The sequence below is a fragment of the Spinacia oleracea genome, chromosome 5 (genome assembly GCF_020520425.1).
Source record: "Spinacia oleracea cultivar Varoflay chromosome 5, BTI_SOV_V1, whole genome shotgun sequence".
In the NCBI taxonomy this organism is placed as follows: domain Eukaryota; kingdom Viridiplantae; phylum Streptophyta; class Magnoliopsida; order Caryophyllales; family Amaranthaceae; genus Spinacia; species Spinacia oleracea.
In genome coordinates, this window is record NC_079491.1 from 23,699,817 (window position 1) to 23,718,043 (window position 18,227).

An 18,227-nucleotide genomic window follows, 5' to 3' on the forward strand; every position below is an offset into this window, starting at 1 on the left:
ATAATGTCACACCTCAATCAAATTGATTAATTCAAAAACCAAAACACTAAAATCCAAAAGGAGGTATAAAACTAGAGCAAATTGAATGTAGGATTAAGAGGAGAGAGAAAGATATTTTACCTAATAAAGTATTAACGAAGATTGCAGGGTCTTGCGAGGCTCCAGTGGATGAGGATTGATGGTAAGACGGTGGAGGCCGGTGGATTGGCGAGTAAGGAGGAGATAGAAAGCAGAGATCGTTGTATTGTGAATCGGAGAGGAGGAGAGATATCCCTGTTCATTGACCCTTGTATTTTCTATTCAAAGTTATTGGGATATTTTAATACCCTGTAATTCTGTAAGAGCCATATATACAAATACCCTATAATAACTTTGTCCATTAATAAAATAAAGGGTCAAGACTATTTTAATATTGGTCCACTTTCTAAATTGCGTCCAACTAGGATTACTACGTAATAGATAACATAAATTTTTATTTACAAGTATAACATAAATTTTTATTTACAATAAATATTGTACATTGAAGCAAAAGTTAACTCAAAAAACTTTAAATTTACTCTTATATATGTAAAAGTTATCTATTTTCCAGTGATATAATTTTTATTTTTAATTAAAATTATTTCTTCAATATCACTAAAAATGTATAAAATTATTCATTTAATCTTTTAAAATGTTTATCTATCAACTTTTGTTTTCATAATAAAAAAACATGAAATGCCCTCGAGGTTTGACTTTATTCACCAAATACCCTCGTAGTTTCAGGTAATAACCATATACCAATGAGCTTTCATTTTCTTACATAATGTGACCCTGCCGTTAAGTGACCATTGAATGACGGTTATAAATGTTTCCACCATATGCCCCTCTGGTATCTAAAACTTTCATCATATACCCCTATTAAGCAACGACTAGTTTTTCAAAACCTAACCCCTTAACTCAAGGTGCGTTCGGCACCGTTGAAAATTTGCGTTTTTTTGTTTTTACTTCAGAAAAACGAAACCGATTCTGTTCGGGATTTTCGTTTTATAAAACAACTTTTGCATTGATTTTTGAAAATAAAAAGGGCAAAGGGGAAACCACTTAAAGTGGTTTTTTATGTTTTGTTTTTGGAAAATGGATTACAGTGGTTTGAGATTTAGCCATACACCATAGTTTTTGCCAAGCCTATTTATCATGTTGTCCACAATGTTCTGACATTGAGTCTTGTTCCGACCTGTTTGGATATTTCTGAGAGAAGTTCCCGGTAAAGCTCCGACTAATTGCTTTTCTACGGTATCGTTTGTGCAAAAAACCATAACAATCGCCGAAAAACCCTATCGGGCGACACCGATTTGGTTAAAGTTGCAATCTCCAACTATCACCAAGTGACATGGGGAGATAAAAACAAGATGCAACAAATTGAAGAGGGGGTTATGGAGTTGGGTGAAGATCGATGGTTCCACAATTAAAGGCATACGGTCGTCAATGATGGTGTGGCGAGGATAAAATGTCGCCAGTGAATCAGTGATGGTGTGGTGGTGGTGATAAAAAAATTTAGAAAGGGGGAAGATAGTAATAATGGTATTATGAAGGTCCAAGGTACAATAACGGTTGCTAGTGGGAGACTGGGAGTTATGGAAATAATTTTGTTATTAAAAGTTTTATTTTTATTTTAAATAAAAATATACCATTTAATTCATATATTTTGTAAAGTTTAAGTACACCGTCTTTTAGTTTTGAAATTATTATAAAACCAAACTAAAATCTGTTTCTAGTTTTGCAAAAACAAAAAAAATCAAAAATTACAAGGATACCGAACAGGCCCTCAGAAAGTCAAGTTGTCAAGTTGTTTCTCGTTTCTAAGTTTAACCAGATTGAGATTGCTTTCCCAATATAAATCTAGTACATGGGCAGGTACAATAAAAGAAAATGGTAGCTATAAAGAATATGGACAAGTACAGTACAATCCAGTACTCTAACGACCAATACAATCTAACCAAAGATGACTTGGCTTATTGTTCTTCAGATTCATCCTCGCCCCGACCAGATTGAATCGGTATTGGACCATACAAGCAAACACGTAGACTGCCTTGAAGGACTTTTTGGTGGAAATAGCACTTGTATAAATCCCAAAATTCATCCCTATCAGAATATGCAGACATGTATCAGAATAGCCAAACAGATAGATCAATGAAAACAAAGTGATTTGCATAAAGCCATTACAGTTCTTCACTTCTATTTCCTGAGGTGAAGTACATAGAGTTATTATCCTGACAGTTCATAGAAAAATCTGCATACAAATTAAGTTCTTGTATTATAGGTACTTTTCCAGTTGGGCTCCGTTTGGTAGGGCGTAAAATGTTTTCATTGTAAAATGATTTTCCATGAAAAACATTTTTCAAGAGAAAACACAATTCCAAACTAGTTTTCCTTTGTTTGGTAACTTAAAGGAAAATGGAAGAAGATGGTGAAGATTGAGGGGAAGAAAGGAGAGGGAGGTAAGGAAGAAAGAAGGAAAAGTGGTTTCCCTCTATTTCAAATGGAAAAGGGTTTTCCACCTTTGAGGGAGTCATGGAAAATTGTTTTCCATCCCTTATCCAACCAAACAACGTAAAATGATTGAAAAGGGGAAAATCGTTTTCCATGAAAACGTTTTACGCCCTACCAAACGGAGCCTTAATGCACCTCGGGGGGGGGGGGGGGGGGGGAAGGGAAAGAAGGATTGGGTTAGCACGAATCTTCCTAAACAGTGGAAAGGATTCAGTTTATGAATCCATCCCTTACCTTCCTTTTGCCCTTTCCATATCCAAACAAGACAAAATAGATGTTTCATTCTTTCCCCCCCTCCATATCCATCTTTTAAGCATAAATAAAATTTATTTATGCCGCTAAAGGCTGCTCCTTGAGCATGCAATTTCAAAGAGAGATAGAGGAACTCTCCAACATCCACACACACATGCGCGCTGCAGGCATGCCAACCAAACTCTCCAGCTTGAAAGGAGATAGATAGTGAACAAAAGAAAAACATATAAAACAAATTTTTTAAAGGGGTAATCTACCTGATTTGTCGAAGGGTAAATAATGAAAGTCCTTTAACATCAGTATGCATATCAAGAACGACGACTTCGAGTCGTGAAAGTCCTAAAGCCTCCATTTCACATAATTTCTTTATCCTGAAACAAAATAACAAGCCTTGTGAGACAAAGAGGAACATATGAGGAAACCATTCAAGAGAACATCTTCACACTCACTTTTTCTGTTTAATTTATCCTCTCCTGTACAAGACATGCACTGACATTGTCTGAAGCAAGACATCTACTTGTACCAAAAAAGTATTATATTACCACCTCTGGAAACGGAGTACAAGCAAAAGAGAAAAAGCTGTCCTCTAACAAAATATTACAAATAAACCCAGTTCCCTTGAACTTCCCCAACGTAATAATCCTTAAAATCCCCCGATGCCTTTTCCCATAACGACGCCAAAAAAGTGACTTCGTCCCACAGAAAATCAGAAGACAGACAAACATGTGAAAAGACCTGGGAGTTCCACAAAATAGCCATGAACGCATTGTGCCATAACAACTTCTTCTCCTTACTCTTATGAAATTGCCATGAATGATAGTTGAGGCTATGGCTAACATAAATGGACTACTATGGCCACTTGATCAAGGATTTCAGAAACTTTCTACAGAGGTCATAGTGGTGACCAATATGCTTTAAGGAGCTTACAATTGACGGATTCAAATGGTAATAGGTGACATCAGAAGTCTGTTATAGAATTGCCAAGTAACCCAATAAAATTGCTAATTGGGTTACTGAGGTCAAGCAAAAAAGAAGGGTCATAATTATCAATCAAAAAGCAAAGGGCTTTTTACAAGGATTATAATATTTGATTCTACATTTTTCTTAGTCCTAATATATGCTAGTATTAAGACTCGGTAGAAAATTTTCCTAACCTTCAAGGTCTTACAATAACATAAATCTGATGGTGCAGAGGAGAGTTACAAAACGAACACTCCGTTTGTTTTGACGGAAAACACTTTCCCGGAGAACAATTTTCCCATTTTCCTTTGTTTGTTTTGCTAAGGGTGGAAAACTATTTCCCCAAAGGCGGAAAATAACTTTCCCTAGGGGAAAACAACTTTCCTTTTGAAAAGAAGGAATGTAACATTTTCCTATCTTCTCCCTTACATTTCTTTTTCTCTCCTACTATCCATCATTTCTTTGCACTTCTATTTCTTTTTTGCTCTATAGTTTTTCTTGTAAGGAAACAAACAAAGGAAAACTATTTTCCCATGATGTTTTCTCTTGAAAATGTTTCCCTTTGAAAATCTTTTCCGTTGAAACAAACGGAGCCGAAATTGAATTTAATTAATTGATTGGTTTAACTAATATCTAAAATAGCAAATCAATAAGCAAACATATTTCCTACACAAAGAATTGAAGACAAATCAATGAAGTTAATTACCTGCTTGGTGTACCACTAGCGATATTCACACGATTTTTTAGAAGTGCTACCTGCAATTATCAGACACATGCGGTTTTCAATTCGGTGGCTCACTATAGAGGAGTAAGATGAAAACAAATTTAAAATCTAATACAAATTTCAAGGCCTTCACGGCTGCACCCCATTACGGACATAAAATGCACATAGACTGAAGTAAAAACATGCCCCAGCAAAAAAATAGGATTTAAAAGTTTTTAGTTCACGCCAATAATATACTTTAGAATTACAAAGAGGTATCAATGTATCATATAACTTCATGACATGGAAAACAATAGGCAAAAGTTGATATGAAACATTTTCTATACATGCTTCAAGGTGGAAAGTTGATATGAAACATTTTCACACACACACCGAGAACCAAACATACACGAGGAAAGATGTAGCAACTAGCAACAGAATTAAACAAAATTGACCTGGCAGAATGTATAGTTACAAAAGGTTTCTGTTTCATGTTAAGTTTATTTCATAAAGTCAACTTTAACACCAACATTACCCTCAACGCCTCTAAAGAAGTCCCCAAATTGATCAGGCTAGAGGGGATATAATGTATACAGTCCTATTACTCCCATCCCTGTGATCACAAAGAGGTTTCTGAATTTGTTAAACCATGCATTTATTAAAAAAATCTCTTGAGGTAATTGGGCAGATAACACCCTTACCCCAGAAAACATTATGATTTATACAAAAATACAAGGTTGCCAAGCATCTTTTCATCCATCTAGTTGTGAAGAAGGGCGAAGATACAAAATGTAACCTGCTCATCAATTTTCAAATGCTTTGAGAAAAGCTTCAAAGCTTGGCAATCTTTAGTCAATATCCGCAACCCCCTACAGATGTGGTGTGATGAAGGGAAAAAAAAAGATATTCAATGTCAAAACAATGCACAAGACATAGCCATTATTAAATATTCGTTAAGGTTGAAGCTGCAATCAGTATCAGTGAAATTAAAAAGGGTTGCTGCAAAGAACATATGTTTCTGAAGTGAAACTGATACGAACAAAGGGTAAGCTCAAACCTCAGCATTTCCAATGATTTTATAGCAGAAGCGCTAATAACCAGGACAGCTGGGCTCCCTGGATCCACTTTTCCCTCTACAAGCTGCGGTTCACAAAGCACTTCTTTCCATGATGATCCAAACACATCTTTGATATGTTTCCCTAAATTGTCAGTTTCTTGACTGATACTCTCTGACAACTTTGGAAAGTATGAATCTGTAATATATGGACCCGAGATAAGAGGTTAATATGACACAGCTGTGGGTTTGCAGTCCAAGTGCATAATGTGGCAAACAAATTAATAAACTTTTTCCTAGTCAACACAAAGTTCCAGTCATGGACATACTTCGACAGTTTCTAACTTTCTAAGATGATCCTTGGTCGTGGTACACATAAATCATCCTTGAAAGTCATTGAATATAAATGCATTTGTCTGGACATAAGTGTTAATAACAAAATGTTACAAGGTGTAGTAAAAGAGAAGGTATGATCGGCAGAGAAAGGGAGAGGGAGGGAGAGGAGCACTTGAAAAAGGAAGAGTCAAACGAACCTATATTACAAGAAGAAGTATCTGACTCGGATACGTCAAGCTTGTCTATCTAACGAGGATCATACCGAAGAATTCCTTTTCTTTTTATGGCCTGTTTGGAAACTATCATTTCATTTCAAATGATGGAATTGGCTCAAATAACCTGTTTGGAAACTAAAATAATTTGGATTTGACCCAATTCCAAACACTAAAACAGGCCCAGTTTCAGAATTTGAAATCCATAGTGAATGGCTGGCATTTGAAATCCACCGTGAATGCTCATCTTCTTCAAAGTATCCTCTCCTCCCTTCTCTCTCCTCATCCACCATTGTTAACCTTAGCTTTCTCGTCTCAGATCTCGATAGACTCTCTCCTCCTCTCAACCTTCTTCAATTTGATTGTTGCCTCCAGTGCCGACTGAAGTTTTTGGATATTCGATCAACATTCCTCTCTTCTCAAGGAAAATTCAATGAGTTAAATGTTTTCCCAAATTCAAAGAGTTAGGGTTTAGTTTTCCCCAAATTCAAAGAGTTAGGGTTTAGTTTTTATCCAAATTTGAAAAGTTAGTGCTTAGATTTCCCCCAAATTTGAAGCTGGTTCTAATTTTTTGTAGTCAGTTATTGATTAATTAAATAATTCCATGAATTAACTTATTTTTATTTGATTTTAAAGTGCATGTTGTTGGATTTTACAGAGTATTGAACACCTTCAATTTTGTTAAAATGCCAATAACACTCGATCTTGCATTTTGAAGTACAAAGTACTCCGTATATAGTAGTATATCTTTAATAATGAAATTCCACTTTCTTCCCAAACATTATAGTGTAATTAAAATTCTAGAATTGAAATTAATAATGTTTTCCAAACACTTGATTTGGAATTCAAATTCAGAATTTCAATTTCCAGATTTCAATTCATGTTTTTCAAATGAAATCCAAGTTTCCAAACACTAACTTAAGGTATAACATACATATACAATAAATTTCCACAATCAAAGGCCTAGGCACTTCATCAAAGTTACAACAAAAACCTAGTGCCTACTGCCTGCTGATGGACTGTTTTCCACGAGGAAAGTCTTGTTACGCTAGTCTTCTAAATCAGTTTTCAATATTATTTTCACCTCCAACATATATACCCAAGTTTAACATATTAACTAACAGTCCTAAGTTGCATCGTCCTGACTTGAACACTTTGACAACATTAGATTACCTGCCCATCGTGCTATTAGCATTTCACAATAGACAACGATAAAAATGAAGGTTCACCTAAATTATTCAAGATTCCAAGCTATCAAATCCCGATCAAAGGCAATGTTGCAGCTAATATACTACTTAATATAATTTATGCATGACACGTGTGAACTTGGTTAGCAAGTACTAATTTATGAAACAAGCTATTCCCTTCTAGCCTCCACTTCCAGATAATTAAATAAAATGTTTACTTCAAACTTGTCTGCTAATTAGGAATTTTGGACATTCTGAGAACTTTCTTTGAAATGTGTTATAAACAGACGCGCTGCAGATGCTCTACTAGTCTAAGATTGTCAAGCTTCCACTATCATGACTAGTGTTACCTAATTTGCAGTGCGACCTAATCCTGTAAAATTGATCCAAAAGCGTTCCACTGTATTAATTCGAACCTTCCGGGGGATTAACGAATAAGGTAACACGGATCATGACCGCTTTTGCTTTAGAAATGCTTTAATTTCTTAACTAATCGTTCCAGTTTCCGACTTTTTTAAGTAAAAAGGATAGAGTAGAAAACTAATCATAATACTAATTCGGACGCTTTCTAATTCGAATCAAAGCAGCTAGAAACTAAATAATCCACATCAATAACGCGTCTGAGTCTGAGTCTTCCCTAAATTAAGTGATCAAGACTCAATAACAAATTCGCAGCAACCTCCTCGTCAGTAGCATAACGCAACGGAAAACACAAATTACACCACCTAAACAGAACCCATAACTTCACTAAATGGAGTTGGCCCAAACAAAAGAAATCAAACTTCACCCATTCAATTAAACGTGGATAGAAGTAGCATATACAAATTAAACATAGGTAATTATGAAAAATATATAAAATAAAGGGGGGAAAGAAAAACAACCTTTAAAGGATTCCAACTCGAGGGAAGAGAGTTTGATGCCATTTGCAGATTGAAATTGATCAACAAAAAACTTGCGACGCTCAGTGGGTGATAGAATTTGGGAAGTAACAACAGTTTTGATGGGTTTTTCAACCTTCAAATCCTTTTCAACTGGGTGGTTATCCTTCAATTCAATTTTATTCTTCTTGGGATTTTTAGTTTTGGCATTTTTAGTTTTGGGTTTTTTGGTATTGGGTTTTCTGGGTGCAAATGAATTTGGGTGTTTCTTGCCATATTTTGAGGGTTTGTTCTTGCCTCCTCTAGCAGCTTTGCCGGGCGCCATTGTTGTTTGTATGTTGTTGCTGATAGCTTTTTAGTGTGGGTTGTTTTAGGAGTACAAGGGTTTAAGCATTTGCGGCCTGTGTCTGAGCAGGGTTTTACGCCAACATAAGGGTTCGAGGTTCGAACGAAAAAGAGATTTGGGGTGAATAAGAGGTTTGGAAAATATTTTGGCCTCCTTCAATTCTTTGGTTCAGCGACTACTCTTTCTGTTCCAAAATTATAGTATTTTTTTTTCTACGTCCTCAAATTTTGCCATAATTCATCAAACATCCATCAAATTTCAATAATTCATAAAATACCCCTCACAGTTCATATAAATACCCAAAATACCCCCTCACCGTTCATATAAATACCCAAAATATCCTTACTAATAATGGATCGTTAATCCGCTGTTAACCAAGTTTCCAATTCACCCAAATGCCCCTATTTTGAAACTTATTTCACCAAATGCCTTTATTCTGAAACATATTTCACCAAAATGCTCCAAACTTAAATATAGTTTTTTTTTTTTTTTTGACGGGAACTTAAATATAGTTATTCTGATGTTTCAACGGTTGTTTTTGTGTTTGAAAAGTAGTTGTTGGTCATGGTTGGCTATAAAAATCCATTTGTTAAGTGGTTCTTGTAATTTAGATGTTATTTTAACTTGCTTTGCTAATTTCATAAGATTTGTGTCATGAGTTTTCTTTCAAAATCACCATCCACACCCAATGAGTCCACATATATTAGAGTGCCTAACAAATTTTGTTATTCTAGTTAAGAATAAGTATCAAAAAACAATTCTCGCGTATTTTTCTTCTACAAGTCTGCAATCTGGTCACCCGACTATGTTGATTTATGCTTGGTTGAATATGTTGTTGCTAATTCCCAAAATGTTGGTTCTTATCTTCTAGCTTGAGTTTATGTACAATGTGAAATTATGGTCTTTTATGGCCTAACGATGCTTCATCCTTTTTGTTACATGCTTGTCCGTGTTAGTTTGTTATTTTAATATTCATGAAGATACATTGGACTTCTTTGTGATGTCTCAAGAGTCAAAAGTAGATATTCTCTCCCATGCTTTTGTATAAGTGACGTATCTTTTTGAGAAATAAGGTTTTATATTATTGTAGGGTTCTAGGGTAATCTTATGTACTTCTGACCCTCACCGATCCCTCTAAATTTGCGTCTTCTCTAGTGTATTACGAAGTATAAATTTATCACCGAAAATGGGGGGACCCATGGTCTCTGCCAACTAAATTTGGCAAAACTAAGAAAAGTAACCCCAACCCAGTGACAATTGAGGAAAAAGAAAACAAAATATGATTGGTCCCCCCCCCCCCCCCTAAAATGAAAACGTAGAGGTCAGATGAATCACATGACTCCCTTGTTCAATATCTCCTAAATACTAAATCCAACCTTATTAAAAAGAAATTAAAAATAAAACCCAAATCCTCAATATAATATTTGTCATGCTTTTTCAACTTTGTACTTTTGGTTTCTGAACTTCTTCGTCTTCATCCTGAAACACTCAAGAGTCAACAACAATAATTGTAATGTCATTACGCCAACCCAACGAAAAAATTCAATTGCAATCAACACATGTACATAGTATTAAATAATGCAATCAATTTTCTATATTTTCCAATTCAGTTAAGTATAATGATTAAATTTTAGAATTTTCTATTTATTTATTTAGGGTTTAATTTCTAAATTAAGTTATAATGTGAGTTATAAATCATGTAGTTTTACTAATTCAAACACAACTAAGTTTACTTTTATGTTTATTTTCTATTTTTACATAAGCTCAATTTGCATTAATTTAAACAAAGTTCACTTATTACACCAACAAACTAAAACAAACTAAACTACTAGGTCCATTTAGAAACCAACTTAGAAACATGGTAATAAAGGTAGTAAATTCTTCTTCTGTGGTCTTGAGTGCTGATAAGACTTAGCTCACAACACCTGGTAGGTGCTAGCGTGCCGAAGAATATATTACCAATGCTTTCTAGTTTCCATTTCAACTGTTGGTGGTGATTTCCTTATAGAGGACAACTGGTTTGCCTTTTTGTTAGATGTTAGATGGTTTGAGTAGCTCTCGAATTTACTACTTGCGTAAAAGTGTTTGGTAAATAAGATGTTAATTGTTTGTTTCTTATTAATATATATATATATATATATATATATATATTTTGAAGGGTATTTCTCATTAATATTAGACAAATAGTTTATTATGCTAATTTTTTTGAATAAACATTGAATAAAACAAATTTATTTTCCCTTAAAGAAAATAAAATATATTTTTTTAAAAAATTATTCTTAATTGAATGATGTTACAAGCATGATTACAAATTTGCAATAGTTTTCAAGTGCTTCAAAATACTAATATAAAATATACTCCAACAAGAAATGAGTAGCAAAAGGGGTGAAAGGAAGAAGGAGGCGAGAGTAATGTTTTTAGGAAGAAAATAATGTAATCCATGAGGTGCTAACCTTGGTATAGTTTTGTGCAATATTATGACAAAAGAATCATTACTTTTACTTTCTCAAACCTTTAATTATAAAATAATCTTTTTTCCTCCAAACCTCGTTAACCAAACACGAAACATCCCTATATCCAGCGTTTCTAAAATTAGCGGGTTTGTGTCTTGAACCGCTTCCAATTTCCAACCAAACACTAAACAATGCCGAAGCCAATCTGAAATTAGCGGGTTTAGAAATCAAACCTTTAACAATGCCCAATATCTAAAAGCTCACCAAACAGGGCCAAGTATTTTCTTGTTTTTTTTTTAATTATCGAGTAGCAATGCAGTGGACATTTGTGGCGCCAAACATCCGCATGTATCTGCTTCATACTCCGTACTTAATTATGGGATTTCCACTAAACAACGGTAAGACAATTTCATATCTCAAATCATGGAGACAGTTTCATACCCTTTTTGGAGGAAGTTCATTTTCATTCAGATATTGTCTTTTCAAGTTGTTTAAAAGGCATGTTTAGTTGGTATTTGGTAATGGTATGCGTCAGTGCGTGCGTTTGTTTCCTTTTATGGTCATTTTTAAATATACCAAGTACGGAGTATTATGTTAGCTCATCGAGTGCAGTGTTCATCTTTGACTTGTGTTTTATACTCCAATCGATTTATTAATTCATACTCCGTAATATCAAACTAATTTACACGAATCTATGTCAACTTGACAGTTTCAGCTTTACTCAATCACGTTTTCAGATCTAATTCTATTGTTTTTTTTGTTGTCTATGATTGATTTGATTGTCAGAAATGAAATTGTTTATTTCCAAATATGTGGGCTTTCTTCGTAAATTTTCATTACCATCTGTTACCACACTGGAACCAGTATGAAGTGGCGACGGACAACCGGAGATTATAAAAAAAAAATAAAAATAAATACATGTTGGGGATTGATGTCTATTATCATAAGACTTCCTTCACAAAACTGCATATAATATCATTGTCTAAACGGGCTAATGAGAGACTGCTTCTGTAGTTTGTCGTTGAAGGAGCCAACAGGTGTATTTACAAGTAAACAAAAAGGGAAAGGAATATGAATGTTTTGAGTTAGTAAACAAAATCTGTTTGTAGAAGAAGATGGAGGACTCAAGTCCAGAAACCAGGCTCATTGTACGCCAAGATGAAAATGTTGATCACTTTAAGCAAAGAGTTTGGGAAGAATCAAAAAAGGTATGGGCGATTGCATTTCCTGCAATGGTGTGTCGTGTAACCACTTATGGAGCTTATGTAGTTTCACAAGCTTCATTTGGGCATATAAGAGAAGTAGATCTTGCTGCCTATGCTCTTGTTCAAACTATACTAGTGCGTTTTGCCAATGGTATCTTGGTAAGTAATCTCCTTGCCATTAATATTACTTTGCATATTCTACAAGTATTCTTCTGCAAATTATAATCTTTACGCAATTTGATGCTTTGGGTTTGTTCTGTTAGCCTTATTTTGACTTATTTCAGACAAAATAACATAGCATTTATGGAAAAGGTATAGTATAGGCAATATGTTTATGATTTAGTTACTTTTCAGCTAGGGATGGCAAGTGTAACAGAGACTTATTGTGGAGAATCTTATGGAGCCAAACAATATGAGATGATGGGAGTGCACTTACAAAGATCATGGATTGTAAATACTGCTGTAGCAACCCTGATGGTGCCATTCTATGTTTACGCCACACCTTTCCTTAGACTTCTAGGACAAGAGGAAGACATTGCTGTGGCTGCTGGAAACATATCTTTGTGGTTCATTCCCATTATGTATCTAAATGTTTATGGCATGACTATGCAAATGTATTTGCAAGCACAAAATAAGAACATGGTGGTTACATGGTTATTTGCGATATTGTTTTTCGTACATGCCATACTGTCATGGATTTTTGTCTACATAATGGATTGGGGGCTACCTGGGGTAATGATTGCACTCATCATAGCATTTGGAGTGAAGGTGCTCGGTGAGGCTGTTTACATTTTTGGAGGTTGGTGTCCACTTACATGGAGAGGATTTGATAGAGCTGCTTTCACTGGTCTTATGCCTGTCCTCAAGTCCTCCACTTCTTCAGGCGTAATGCTCTGGTAAAATTTCACTCTCTTTACACTAACTGCGGAACAGTTTCTGCGTGCAATCAACCAAATTTTAGTAAGGAATAAGATTGTTTTGACATATACCACAGCATTTCAAGCTTTCATAATAAAAATGACAAAGAAATGTGATCATCTTACTGTAGTGGAATTGGTGCTTGATTATGAATGGTTAAAATGTGTTACAACTGCTAACTTATTTCCTCTTTCAATAATCTGGCATCTTCAAAAAATAGCGACAAATTTGACCATTTTCTGTATACAGATCCCTTGTATAGTCATTATAGTTAAACTTACTCCGACTCTCTGTCTTAATTTAGTTGTCATAATGTCAGTTCAGATAAAGCTCATTTAGATTATTATGTGAAGCATGTTGTTTGTATATACTTTCACGAATTTCAAGTTCTTTCTTATTTGAGATAGTAACTATACAAATTCATCAAAGTATAATGCAATTCAACATATAATAAAAGAAATTGCTTATCCTTAAAGTTGACAGACAATAGAAGATCTCGCTTTTATTTTTTTCCCTCTGCTCTCCCACTACCCTTTCCTCTAGGGGGATTCTCATTGATGAGTTTTCATCTAATTTTACTAATTGGTTACTTTTTTCCAATACCTTCCATAGCATCCAGGTGTGGTACAATGCTATTCTAGTTATATTAGCAGGATACATGAAGTACGCAACAGTTGCCATTTCCGCCTTCTCAATTTGGTAAGGGTTTTTGGCAGAATCATCTCTTTTCTTCTGGTAATTTTGCTTTTTAATCTTACTGACGATAACTTATCTTCAGCCTAAATGTGAGTACATGGGAACTCATGATATGCCTTGGCTTTCTAGGTTCTGTATGGTAAGCCTCTTACTATTTACATTTTACTTAGCTTATGCTTATGTTTTAGGAGGAGCATTACTCACTGGATAAATTTTCTCTGTAGTGTCCGTGTTTCAAATGAACTAGGAAGAGGAAATGGCAAGGCAGCAAAATTTTCAGTTGAAGTGATCTTATACACTTCGGTTATAATTGGCATATTCTTTTGGATTTTATGTTTGGCATTTGGCCATCAAATTTCTTACCTGTTTACAAGTAGTGAGCAAGTTGCGAAGGCTGTGTCTGACCTTTCTGTCCCACTTGCGTTCTCAATCCTGTTAAATAATGTTGGACCAGTTCTATCAGGTAATACTGTTATTCTCCCGTGACAAAGAGTTGCCTATTTTGCTTATGTTTTTGTAAAGATTTTATTTTCTTCTATCATTGTGGCCTGTTATAATGCTTAGACAAAATATTCGACAGTCATAATCAGGTACGGTCAAAGACTATAATGCAAAAGTTCTTATTTTGTAGGCAATATGATACAGAATCATGTATACTATCCTTGTTATGTATTACGAGTAGGAAAGTTGTTTATGGCAAAAAAATGAAGTTTCCATACCCAGTTGGACTATTAACCTTCCAACATGTGTGCATGAGCTGCAATGAAGAGTCCGAACTTAGATTGTCTTAACTTTACTGTTTTTGGTTGTCTCGTTTCAAACTGTAGTGAAATTACATTGTTTTTTTCTGACAGGTGCAGTGAAATTACACTGTGAACTAGAACTTTTCAGGATTGTTGTTCATTGTTTGATCTTGTCACTTGGCAAAAGCAAAGATGAAGTTTTCCTAATTGTTTTATGACATTTCTTTCCATACAGGGGTAGCAATTGGCTGTGGATCCCAAGGAGTGGTAGCGATTGTTAATGTGTGTTCATATTATGTAATCGGGATACCAATTGGAGTTTTACTGGCATATGCTGGTCATATGGAGGTTAAGGTAAGAATCTCTAGACTCTACCAATAACTGATAACATTCGACACAGTTTCTGATCGATTCTGTCTGAGACTGAAATATTTTTGCTGCTTCTCTGACTTAAAGAGAGGACCGAGAATAGAGTGCAATAGCTCTGCTTATAAACAGAAAGCAGCTTTTAGTTTTCAACTAAAAGTTCAATATTACTGTGGACATTTCCTGAAATGTCTGAAACATTTGGCATTACAACATTTCACCTTGACTTGTCTTTGGAATGGCCATTTCTACAGACTTACAGATTACCATTTCTGAAATTCAGAAATAGTACTCGCGACTAAAATATTAACTAGAGACAGGATGATATATTTCTTTATTTCATTAACCTGTTCTTACCTTGTGTTATAGGGAATTTGGATAGGAATGATGTGTGGAATGGTGACACAAACAGTGGCACTTCTATACCTTACATGGAAAATTGATTGGGCGGATGAGGTAACGCCAATTTTATTACTCGTATGAAGTAAGGTTCCTTAGGTCGTAATCATATTTAGCTGATTTATCAACATGTATCTTCTCAACTTACAGGTTAAAAAGGCATCAAAACGTCTGTATCATCTTTCCTGAAAGACCATTATGAATACTGTCAGTGCAAGCAGCTCACCGACTCATTGTTACATTGTAGAGCAGGGGGCTTGCAGAAAGAAAGGCTGTATTCTGTGTATGTAGTTTTGGTTCAGTGTTTCTCGTTTACAAAGAATAAAAAGGTCAATTTCACAAACTTACAAGAGTAAGGCCTGGGTTTTACTGCTGATATCAAATGACACAGGTTCGTAGCATTCCCAACAATATAAACTCGATTTATCAGTGTTCGACATGAACCCACTTCCCCCATTCTTTATCCATCCTATACACTTTCATTCCAAATCAGTGTAAGAATCCACAACAAACATCTGATTCAATAAATGTTTTTAATTGACCATGGCTAAATAGAGGAAAATAACCAGCAATGGATTGTGGTTCAGGTGCATCAAAAGAGCTGAAAGTAAGGTAATTTAAAATAAGCCTTTTTCGTCCATGTGCTAAAAAGTCAAGTCTCATGTTCTCTCTCCTCTTAGTTTGTGGTTCAAACTTCAGAGAGATAAAGGAAAGAAACAGAACAACTCATCTACTATCAAAAGTACTCAGCAATTTTTGTCACCACACTATCATTAGCAGCCAAGCCAGATTCTATTTTCACAATTTTTGTCACCACACTATCATTAGCAGCCAATTCAGATTCTATTTTCACAATTTTTTTGTCACCACACTATCATTAGCAGCCAAGCCAGATTCTATTTTCATCTCCACAGTATTAACATCCAGTGAGGTATCAAGAACATCAAAACTCATATCATTTGGAAAAGTCGTTGGCATCACTTCAAGTAGATGTTGGCCGTCAATCTCTTGTATTATGAGAGAGTCCTCGGATCACTGACGACAAACAAGTTTCATTTTACTCGATTTAGGAACCTCATAAGAAACTTCAGAAATTGAAGAACCAAAAATTTCATAAAAGTTAGGGTTGCAGGAGTATATTAAAATTAAAAAAAGAATAAAAAAAAAAGAATAGAGCACATACTGCCAACGAAATGGGGTTGCAAGATTATATACGAACTACTAAATATAAAAATAGAAAAAACATAGCACGTATTGTGGTACTAAAGATTCAAGATTCTGCATCAAAGAATTTAGTTTTTTAAAATGAAGATTCGAATAGCAAACACACGATATGATTTAGTGTAGAAATGTAGAATTCATAACGTTGTGGGGTTTTGATTTGAAAACATTGTCTTATGTGACGAAAAAATGTTAGTATTTGATCGTATTCTAGCAATATAACAAGGTTAATAGTCAACCACCTAGAGAGTAAAGTTGGAAAAACTAAAAATAATATTACTCACACCGAGTAACATATCAACACATTCTCCACCATAGGGAACAGTGGAAAAAACGAATACAAACATAGGGAACATTTGTTGAAAAAGACATGTAGATTTAATTAAATTCGTGCCAAGTGTATTATGTTCTAAATCAATGTTGCTTATGTTCTAAATAGGGAACATTGCGAAAATCATCTGTTAGATATGTAAAGGTTTGTATTTTTCTTGCATTTTATTTTGGAATCTCATTTTTGCAAAACAATGTGATAATACTATTAGATAAGATTATTTTAGTTAATTTCACCTTTGAGAATATTTGTTGATTAAAATAAGTTTTTGTATTATAAGAGTTGTTTTTTACTGCTACTTAGAATACAAAAACTTAACAATTAATTTCACTGTTAATTTGTTTTTCATGATCTGAAAATTCATTGAGTTTCTTTTGTTATTTTTTTTATAAGTTTCTGAAAATAAAGGAAGAAAATTTTGTTGAAAAAGACCTTAGATTCAATTAAATTCGCGCCAAGTGTGTTAGGTTCTAAATCACCCTTGCTTATGTTCTAAATCAGTGTCGCTTATGGTCTAAATAGGGGAACATTGCGAAAACCATCTGTTAGATATGTAAAAGTTTGTATTTTCTTGCATTTTATTTTGGAATCTCATTTTTGCAAAACAATGTGATAATACTATTAGATAAGATTGTTTTAGTTAATTTCACATTTGAGAATATTTGTTGATTAAAAGAAGTTTTTGTATTCTAAGAGGTGTTTTTGACTGCTACTGGGATGATCAATTTGCCAATTTCCATGGCGTTCTAGAGTCTGAAGATGGGTCATAGTCTAGAAAGTGTGGAAACTAAAACAATTGATTTTGCTGAAAGTACGAACTTACCATTTAATTGTTGAGCACATTATATTGAGTACAATCAAAGTGCATGCACAGTATGAATACTGATCTTTTATTATTAACAACCTCCATTGTCATTTCTTATACTACGTGCATAGCAATTGAGTTTGACTACTATGTGAAGCAGTTTCTCTTGTCAGTGAGTTATAATCTTACTGATTCAGTGAGTAATTGACAAAAGTATCTCATTCTTGAGTTACAGGGGATGCAACTTGATTTCACAATACTGCAACTCGTATAAATTTTGTGTTTCATGATGCCTGAATCCAATGCAGATACTAAATTTATCCTCATTGCGTATGTTCTAATTATCGTTGCGTATGTTCTAATTATTGATGCATATGTTCTAATTGTTGTATTTTCTATAGATAGTACGACATGCATTATTTTCTTGAATATTTATTTAAAACCTATTAGCTAAAGTGGTAGAGCAATGTGCCATTGCGCATGAATGTAGGTTCAAATCCTACATAGGTTGTTGAGATTTGAGAACACACAATTTAGCTCCAATGTATTTATAGGCATATGTCCTACAAGGCTACAAGAGAGTTACCTTCTGCTTTAAAACTTAGTAGTGCAACTCTATCAACTGCATTAAGG

At 34.4% G+C, this 18,227-nt stretch overlaps 2 protein-coding genes across 2 annotated transcripts; one reads left to right on the top strand and one right to left on the bottom strand.

Annotated features, from left to right (window-relative positions):
- Positions 1-1,804: 1,804 nt before the first annotated feature.
- LOC110802692 (uncharacterized) lies at positions 1,805-11,281 on the bottom strand. The gene is made up of 7 exons (XM_022008143.2): positions 11,144-11,281; positions 8,115-9,936; positions 5,502-5,697; positions 5,241-5,313; positions 4,448-4,497; positions 3,039-3,152; positions 1,805-2,121 (listed from the first exon to the last, which is right to left on the bottom strand). Exons 2-7 carry the CDS (start codon positions 8,434-8,436, stop codon positions 1,992-1,994), a joined length of 885 nt encoding a protein of 294 aa, XP_021863835.2. The 5' UTR covers positions 8,437-9,936; positions 11,144-11,281; the 3' UTR covers positions 1,805-1,991.
- On the top strand, positions 11,172-15,638 carry LOC110802690 (protein DETOXIFICATION 24). The gene is made up of 9 exons (XM_022008137.2): positions 11,172-11,308; positions 11,925-12,274; positions 12,470-13,011; positions 13,646-13,732; positions 13,812-13,868; positions 13,954-14,192; positions 14,708-14,826; positions 15,208-15,294; positions 15,388-15,638. The coding sequence occupies exons 2-9, from the start codon at positions 12,026-12,028 to the stop codon at positions 15,424-15,426; spliced, it is 1,419 nt and encodes a 472-aa protein (XP_021863829.1). The 5' UTR covers positions 11,172-11,308; positions 11,925-12,025; the 3' UTR covers positions 15,427-15,638.
- Positions 15,639-18,227: the final 2,589 nt, after the last annotated feature.